The sequence below is a fragment of the Bradysia coprophila genome, unplaced genomic scaffold, assembly GCF_014529535.1.
Source record: "Bradysia coprophila strain Holo2 unplaced genomic scaffold, BU_Bcop_v1 contig_50, whole genome shotgun sequence".
NCBI classification, from domain to species: domain Eukaryota; kingdom Metazoa; phylum Arthropoda; class Insecta; order Diptera; family Sciaridae; genus Bradysia; species Bradysia coprophila.
Window position 1 is genome coordinate 1,237,780 of NW_023503751.1, and position 9,984 is coordinate 1,247,763.

Sequence of the window (9,984 nt, forward strand, 5' to 3'; positions counted from 1 at the left end):
TATGTGGCAATGTATAATTCGTTATGGCTTCGTTTGAAGGTTTTTAGCATTAAAACACCACGCTTGCTACTGCGGGTTGGTGAGTATGAAAGCTTTACTTTGCTCGCCCCCGGTAATCCTCGAGCTCTGACCCGCACATTTCTGCACGTTCCGGGACCACCGTGCCTATCAAAGTGCACAGTGCCCGACGGGGTAGTGTTACTCTTTTTGAACATTCTTTTCCATAAAGCTTTGCCCATTCTTTTGAACCTATCTGAGCAAAAGGTTATTCGTCCTTTAAAAGCTTAACCTAGTAGCTAATAATATTCTTGATTATCATTAATGTTCCCAATTTTCCTTAACAATTTTGTTCAAGCTTTCCGTAGGATTTCGATCCAAATGTTTCCCGACAACTCTTTTAATATCCATCAGTTCTTGTTCAAGCTCTGATATTTCTCTGACAACACCACTTTTTGTAATCATGTGCAATCCTGCCATCTGAAAATCTACCGTATAATGACGTTCAAGCCCATTCTTCACTGCACTCTTCAACTCATCCACATGTCGTTGCAAAGGAATACCATCATGTGGGATGCCCATAGCAACCATTTGAATTTCGTCTACGGACGCGTATGATTTCTGATAGTCTGCTAAATAGTAAATCATCTCCCAGAATGGATCGGTAAACATGTCGGTTGCATCAAATGCCACAACAAACCGGAAGGGTCTTGCCAATTCACCTAAACGCTTGGCAATACGTCTCGGTTCTGTTTCATCGACAAGATGGTATTTTGGATCGGGTGTCCAGGCAGCGTTGGCCGGATTTACTACGACAACCTCGTCGTTACGTTTTTCAATGATAAGGTGCCCGTCATCGCTTAGAAGTGAAACGAGCACGACCGCGTTGTTGACGTTAGCTCCAAAAACGACAGTAGTGTAGTCACCCGGTTGATCTGTGCGAATTCTCTTTCTCGTTGATGAAACATCATACCTTGCGTCTATCAAGGTTACAGTGGGTGCGTACACAATACCAGTATTTCTGTGTGAAAGATAAAAAAAGATTTTGAGAAAAAGACATGGAAAAAGTTGATAAGCAGATGGCGCAACAGCATCTGTCAAACAAGGAGAAAATCATTCGATCGATCGCCATTTTATGAGATGCGCGGAGACGAAACATTTCTGTGGTGAGAATTTACATGTCCAATTTTAGGACTTTTAACAATTACAACGAAAAAGTGCAAAGATGCCCTTCACCACAGAAACTCTGCGCTGACCGTATGCGCATCTGATCCGACGCTGTTTCCCTCTGTGTTTGTACTTTGACTTATAATTCCCTTATAGTTCTGTCTGTTTACACTTACACTGTTCCTTTATGTATGATGTCGAAATCGTATCTACGCGGGTTACCAGGATTACCGCAAAATTTCTCGTTTTCCATTTGGTTGAGATCGTTACACAGCCATCCATCGAGTCGATATTGATCAAGAACACTGCGATAAAATTCATGCGAATAAGCATGATTACACGAAGGGTACTGACAGCCTGGTTGTTTCTTTCCACCATTCAAATATAGATCAAGAGATCCGATTGGCTTGTACATACCTGGATGTGACAATACAAAACATAAATTGTCGTCACTCATTTGGTATTGCGATCAATTCGAATTGAGAAAATTTATATGAAAAAGTGTTTTTACCGAGCACTCCACCATTGGTGTGGAGGGCTTCCACAAAGGTTGCATCGGTGTAGCATAGTCGACGAGAGCATTCATAACTTCCAACAAATGGACCAGCTGTATCAAGTGCAGTAATGTGTCGCAATTTTATCGGATTTGTTCTATCTGCAGCCATATGTTTTCCAACAAAACCCGCAGCATGAGCCCCCAAACTATGGCCAATGACGTGAATACTATCAGGGTCCACTATGAGCCTATTTCTAATTGCATCCAATATAAACTGTCCAACTGCACTGCCAACTGTTGCGGTTCGTGCCACAGCGGCAAAATAGTTCCAAGTTTGCGCTCCCTTTGACCAATCGATTCCGATGAGATTCATTTTTCCCGCCAGATGCCTCCATTCTACAATTTGAATATTATATTTAATGTGATGCTGTTCCCCAAAGGAAAACAGAGCAGAAGTTGCTGTAGTAGAATTCATAGAGAACCATAGCAGTAGACTACCGTCATATCTACTCATAGTGATTCATAGAAGGAAACAAAACTTTTTTTGAGAATGAATCTGATGTCTGGCTTCAAGCAATTTCATCAAATAACATTTAACGACCAAGATTTCGAGACGTGCATTACATTAAGACTCGGCCATAAAGGATCATTCATAAATGACGTCCGATATTTTCAGTGCTGCCAGCAGATTTAAATCATTATTAACTCGAAAAATATGCATTTTCGTGAGTCAAGTATGTGTTCTACATCCCAACTATACACCCTAATTGGGGGATTACACATAAGACTCTCCAGAACAAATATTTAGCGAGTTATCAATGATTTAAATCTGCTGGCAGCACTGAAAAAAGTGGACGTCATTTATGAATGATCCCTCGTTTACAGTCATCAGAAATTGTTATTAAGTGCACTTAGAGATGAGTGGGCATAGTAAATTTTTTTAAAGAAAATTTCTGTCAGAAATCGCTGAATTGTAAAGTTTTGAACGTTTTTTTTACATTTTTTCACCGTAAATATTTATTACAAAGGTAATTCTACACTTGTATATATGTAGAGAAGGTCTCCTAAAGATAGTCCTGTCAACTGTGTCCTTTTTGGACTTAGAATGATTCCAGCGTCTGCATCAGTTGTTTCTGCTGCCAATTTTATTTATGATTTTGTTGACAATTTTGAATTGAAGCAAGTACGATGAAAAGTGCTAGTTTGATGGGCGCCCACGTTTTATGAAAGTGCCCATGCCCTGCCCACCGCCCACGAATTTTGAAGCCCATAACGCCAATACCCATGGGCATGAGGCATGAGCTGTGGGCAGCCCACTTTTGCGGGCGGCTCACTCATCTCTAAGTGCACTCCCAAAATCAATGGAATGTGTGTGGACTTGAATTTATCTGAATATCTCGTCATTTAGATAAACTACTTTGGCATTTTCAATAAGATCGGTATTGTCTTCAACGCGTATGCCTTGGAAAGATAAACTATTTTGGCTGGGTACATTTTGATATTAATACGTTTGACAGTAAAAATGAACGGCATCGACACTCGGCTGAAATTGAAGCATTCATTTAGGCATTTCGTATTTTATTTTCGATGATAGCTTTGTATCCGCGGCCTTTCTCGAAAAAGTGGGCAGCCAAAAAAGTATCCTAAATCTGTCACTACTATGGCAAATGGGGTATCATTGAGAAGCTAGGTTAAGTCTGTATCAGGACATCCACTGATCTAAACATAAATATTCGCCAGGTGCGAGATATCACCTTTTGAAGTTCATCAAAATGTTCGGCATTTGTCTGAAACATTATTTTTGTCATTTTCGAGCAATGGTAAGATATTTGTGCTTGCCACGTATCTCCTTGACAATACCTATCCAATGAGCCCACACACATGTATGTCCATAGCCTGTAGCGGCAGTAAATCACGGACAAACGAGCCATCAGAACAGTCGGAGCGTTTGCTGCGACTGAGCCCCGTACAAATCCGTATATCTATTGCGCACGTGACCCTAGTGCGTCTGTCAATAGCGCAATTACGAAGCCCCGTACGACGTTCCTTTCAAATGAAACAAAAATTTCAAATCGCCCTAAAATTTTAATAAATACACAAAGGGCCTAGTATCGGCCTCAGTCTGAGGACCCAAATTAAAAAAAAATTTCAACTACATTCTATTTGGCCTTCGATTACCTTCTAAATCAAACAAAAATTACGAAAAACGAATGAAATTTACTCGAGTTCTATGTAAAATACACGCCCTAGTAGCATTTCACTTCTAAGGCCCTAACTCACGGTCCACTCACCCGATTTTTTCCTGGATTGGTATTGACAATACCTATCATTTGACGTGTCATTTACATTTCCATCGGTTATTTTGCCATGAATATCACCAAATGACCTTAAATCACTTCGGTGGCCCTAACTCACGAAGGACCGCCCATCTTCGAACTTAGCCTCACTATTTCGACTATCTTTCAGGGGAAAAAAATTGAAATCGGATTTGATTTACTCAAGATATCGACGTGACAGACAGACGGACAGACGGACAGACAAAATTTTTATTGCAGTTTCGTCATCTATGAACATAGGCAAACACTTTGCCCTTACCGTCTGCTTCGTATTCCATCAATTACACACGGCATCGTAATCCTATAAGCCCCTTCGTACTTCGTACGGGGCTAAAAACACCCTTTTTCGACTTTTGGTGGAAGCTCCCCAGTCAATAAAAGAATATCAAAATTAAACGACTGCGGTTTTAGACTATTGGGGCCAAGGGCTATCTTGGCATGTGAACAAAGTGTCGCCAAAAAATAGCTCCGACGGAGCCTGGTCCACTTTCAAAAAAATCCCTCTAAATGTTTGTGGTGGTGTAACCTACTAACGTAAATTATTACGAATTATCACGAACTCTGAGTTTTCTAGTATTATGTTACACCACCACAAACATTCATCATTGTTACTCAAAGTCAAAACTTCATGCACGGTGGGGTTGAAAATAGAGTCGCGACACCACCACTGATTTTTCTTCATGTTCTTATTGAGGGACTCAAGTGCTATCAGGAACCACATTCAGTTCGCGGATCCATCCAGCCGTTTCGGAGAACCGACACTCATGGCTGTGCGGGACCGACGAGTCAATTTGAATACAGATTGTTATCGCAACGGATAGAGGGCCTATTTCTAAGCAAATTAAAATTTTTGGTTAAAATTTCTTCCCTCGACAATCTGACCACGTAGCCACAGCCAGCTAAAGTCGAAATTTCGACATTTTTAAATCGTGATATGTCCAAGATGAAGAGAGTTTGAAAGTCGGCCAAACTTGGACTCATCTGTAATACACAGGTTGACCCTGTCTGCAACAAAACAATAATGCTTGATCAGCTTGCAGTCTAAGCTTTACAACGATACCACACTTGTCATACCAGCCTCACAACAAGTATCTGTTACGACATTTTGTTTGTAGCAAGGACGCCAAAATTTTCAATTTATTATCTATCTTCAAGTGCCCGTTCCTTTCGAATGAGTGGAAATGTTATCCATTCTTCATAAATAAGTGGTTCAAGTTATTTGAAGCAATTCTTACATTAAGTGAGTGTATCTGGAGTCGGTTAAAGCACATATTTTTGGGGTAAATTTCCTCCAACGGATAGCGAAATCAACTTTAACCGCCTCCAGATACACGTAATTAATGTAAGAATTGCTTCAAATAACTTCAACCACTTATTTATGAAGATCGAATAACTGGAAGATAGATAGTAAATTGAAAATTTCGTCGTAGAGTGACCTTGCAGCGAACAAAAGGTCTAAACAGATACTTGTTGTGAGGCTGGTATGGCAAGTGTGGTATTGCTGTAAAATCCATTCTCGGCGTTTAATAGACCATGGAATCCTCTACCAATATCGCCATTCAAAGAGTTTCAAACTCTCTTCATCGTGGACATATCACGATTTAAAAATGGCATATTTCCGACTTTAGCTGGCTGTGGCAACGTGGTCAGGTTGTCCAGGGAAGCCACTTTAACACGAATTTGCTTAGAATTAGTCCCTCTATCCGTCGCGATAACAATCTGTATTCAAATTGACTCGTCGGTCCCGCACGGCCATGAGTGTAGGTTCTCCGAAACGGTCGGATGGATCCGAGAACTGAATGTGGTTCCTTTTAGTACTCGAGTCCCTCAATAAGAACATGAAGAAAAATCAGAGGTGGTGTCGCGACTTTATTTAAGTTTTGTTCAACCACACCGTGACGTGATTCACGACACAAAACGATGGTCCCACTTTAAGGACGCGGATATAAAGTTCTCATCGAAATTAGTAATTTGAAAATATATTATTTCTGCGCACTTTAGGCTACAATTTAGAGTAGTTTTGACTCCTCGAAATTCCCCAAAATTGACTAAGAAATCAAATATTAGGCACTGCTGCCACAAAGCAAAGTAAATCTTCGCAGGTTAAGGAACACTTTTTCACTAAGTATAATGCTTGATTTCCTCTTACGCCGTATACGCTCCGTTTAGCTTTAACCACGCCTCTTTTTCATTGTTTGAAGAGTAAACGGAGCGTAAACGGAGTAAGACGAAATCAAGCATAATAATGCGATGATCCTACCTCGTTCAAATATCTGTAAATATTCATATCCAGCTACGAATCCATGAATGACGAAAACAGTTGGTAAATTTTTGTCGAAACCCGTTTCAGGTAGCACCATAAAATCTCTGTACGAAACATTTCGTGGTTGGTCCGAGAATATGCATAAAACAACTTCGTGTTCATCGAAAGCAGATGCGCGATTAGCGTAATAGAAGAAAAGTATGAAAAGCAATACCGACTTCATGTTGTTTGTTCACTTTATATTTGTTATTGATCTAGTTACGCAGAAGAATGTTTAAGTTACACCACAATTTATTCAGTAATGTCCGAAATATGGATCTGTGGTGACCTTATATATGAATTCTGAATCGTTATCACAGTGACAACTCTTACATTATGCAACTTTTTAGCGAAGATAATTTCCAGAACTTTGATTTATTCATAAAAACAAGTAACAGCAAAATCAGCGAAATCGAGTTGACCTAGTAGACAAAATTCGTCGATGATTTTCTCAGTTTTTGTTATTGGAAAATGATAGAATGTAAGCGCAAATTTGTTAACGAAAATGTAACATTGTGGCATCAGTCTCTTTCTCTTATCAAGTTTTTCATTTCTGCGATGTTGCCAACATCGACTAAATTTAACACCAAAAACAAAAGAAGAGACCCGTACGAGTGGTGTTCGTTGTGCCTTGTCCATCTTTTAACGTGAATCAAAAATCTGAACTGAGGATTTGTACTCTTCGAGTGTGTCGATTTGCGGCTGGTAAATTGGCGCAGTAATGAGACTTTGGAACAGCGACACGATTCCGTTCATAACGATTAACCCACTGAAGGTCAACGGCACAACGACGAAAATATCGGCCCGATGAAGAACGTTGGTATCGGATTCCGATGTTGTCGTTCGCCAAGAGATTACTACGTCTGCCACACTTAGGAGGAGTGAAACTTCCATGTCCGTATAAATAGTGAGACACGATCAGCAGAAGCGAGGACGTTGCAATCACAGTGACACGGCTGATCATGGGGAACTACCAATACTAACGTAGTCTGTTGATGGCTCGTGATAATGTACATCGACAACTTCCCTCTCATTTGCAAAGAACTCTTTACTCCTCACACTGTGAGCCTCACTGAAGTCTTCCACACAGGAAATGTCATGATCGAACCGGTAAAATTCATTTAGTCGTTTGATTAGATTATGTGCATCATCTACTGTGCATCAACGACTCGCCGCCGCCGCCGGAGATTTTGGTCGGCTAATTGCAGCTAGCCGCCGTAAGCCGCCGTAAGCCGCCGTAAGCCGCCGCCAGAGGTTTAGGTCGGCTAACTCGGCGGATGGTGTATATTTTATCCATAGAAGACAAAAAGATGACACAAACCAACAAAATTAAATTCATTTTTTGGGACTTGAGAATGTACCCGTACTTTTAATGTCCCTTGCGATGCCTATCTTTAAGATATTTTCTACTTTGATTTTCGTAATTTTTTTAAGAAAAATTGAGAAATTTAAGAAAATTTTCAAGAATTTGTAGAAAATATTGTCGATGGACTGGACATGGTCCTTTGTTTGTGAAATCCCAAATTTTATGAAAATTGCGAAAATTCGATTCGTAAAAGATGTGAAACTTCATGAAAAGCGCAAAAATTCGCTAAAAGCGCGAAAACTTGTGAACAGAGCAAAGATTCGTGAAAAGGATGAAAATTTGTTAAAAAAAATCGCAAAATTCGTGAAAATTACAAAAATTTGTGATCCAGCCGCCGCCAGCCGACCTTTTTGGTCGGCGGCTAGGCCCAGTCGCCGCCTGAACTTTTTTAACGGCTAAGCCATACTTAGCCGCCGCCACCATATCTTTTTTGGACGGCTAGACGCCGCCGGCGTTTATTTTTCGGCTCTCCACTCTGCTACTGGATACTGATGCCACAAAACCATCCCCATGACAAGACTTTGACTTAGAATGCAAAATTGTACATTCACTTTGTTGGTTGGAATCAATATCGCTTAGCATTTAATTTAACCACGTAACCATTGCCAATCGACGACACTTAATTATACAAATTGTTCCATTGCTTCGCTTGATTAGCATAAATAGAACAAGGGAGCATTAAAAATGGGGTCGTTCTATTCAACGAAATGAATGTTCATTAGGGTGTAGCGAAAAAAAATGTCCGTCTGTCTGTCTGTGGGTTCTCTAACTTGAGTAAAACCCATCCGATTTTAAAAATTCTTTTTTTCCTCGTTTGGTAATGTCAAAAGACAGGCTAAGTTCGAAGATGAGTGATTTTGGATCGACCCTTCCCGAGCTGTGGCCCAATAAGTGCTTTACGGTTTTTCGAAGATATCTCCGGACATTCAAACGTTACAAAAAAAAAAGATTATGGAAATCGGATGACCGACTCGTGAGTTAGACCCCTTGGTGTGAGCCAGGCAGAGGGCGGCATGCAGGCTTTGCTTGTAGGTCGGCCAAATTTGAACATATTTCGTCTGTTTTCGCTTTATTACATAGGTATTGACCGTACCAAACAGGGAAAAAAAGTTTATGAAATTATGTTCACCGGAGCGTAAACTAAGTCTCTTGAAGTGGCTACTCGGCCGTCAATATATCGAGTAAAATTTGACCGAATTTCATGAATTTTTTTTGTTTGAAAGGTATTAACGAATGTAAAGCGTCGGTACTACTTCCGGTCTCCTAACAAAATGACTGTCGGCGGCCATATTGGATTTTAATAAAAGTGGTATAAAGTGGGAAACATGGTACTTAGAGAGTTTCTGTTAATATGGAAATAATTGATTATCTGTGTTGGTCGTTTTCGGCATTCCATATATGGACATCTATATATACGTATATACAGCTTGAGCTATATACAGGCATATAGAGCTATTTCATAGCATATTTATCTGTGTAATGTTTATTTATAGGAAAATATAGGTAAATATAGCGATATGCAGCAATGCAGCTGTTTAAATATGAATTTATGAAAATTGTCTTCGTACGGGGCTGTCTATATTGCCTCCGGCAATTTAGTTGTATATGATAACAAGGCAAAGAGTGGATAATGTAAGTGATTTTAAAGCGCGAATAGCTTTTCAGTAGAGAAGAAAATGAAGTAAGAGAAATGAAGAGTTTCACATTAAAGGCTTTTGATACGAATAGGTGTTTCGTACGGGTCGGCGTTAGCTATGTTTATATGGATATCCCTGAAACCCCACACACATAACAAATTATTTCCATGTTAACAGAAACTCTCTAAGTATCATTTTTCCCAAGATATTTCTATTTTACTAAAATCCAATATAGCCGCCGGCAGTCATTTTGTTAGGAGACCGGAAATAGTACCGACGCTTTACATTCGTTAATACCTTTCAAACAAAAAAATTCATGAAATTCGGTCAAAATTTACTCGAGATATTGTCAAAATACACCACGTTCACTGTACGGCCGAGTAGCCAGATAAGAGCTCACTCCAAGAGACCTAGCTCACGCTCCGGAGAACATAATTTCATAAAATTTTTTTCCCTGATTGGTACGGTCAATACCTATCTAATAAAGCTAAAACAGACGAAATATGTTCAAATGTGGCCGACCTACAAGCAAAAACTGCTTGCCGCCCTGTGCCTGTTCCACACCAAGGGGTCTAACTCACGAGTCGGTCATCCGATTTCCATAAACTTCTTTTTTGTCGATCGGTATTGTAAATACCTTTTATTTGACGTATCACTTACAAGTTTAACGTTTAAATGTCCGG

The 9,984-nt window shown here is 39.9% G+C and overlaps 1 protein-coding gene across 1 annotated transcript; it reads right to left on the bottom strand.

The window, feature by feature from the left end:
• Positions 1-301: 301 nt before the first annotated feature.
• On the bottom strand, positions 302-6,573 carry LOC119082936 (pancreatic lipase-related protein 2-like). The gene is made up of 4 exons (XM_037192592.1): positions 6,257-6,573; positions 1,676-2,056; positions 1,341-1,581; positions 302-1,018 (listed from the first exon to the last, which is right to left on the bottom strand). Exons 1-4 carry the CDS (start codon positions 6,480-6,482, stop codon positions 319-321), a joined length of 1,548 nt encoding a protein of 515 aa, XP_037048487.1. The 5' UTR covers positions 6,483-6,573; the 3' UTR covers positions 302-318.
• Positions 6,574-9,984: the final 3,411 nt, after the last annotated feature.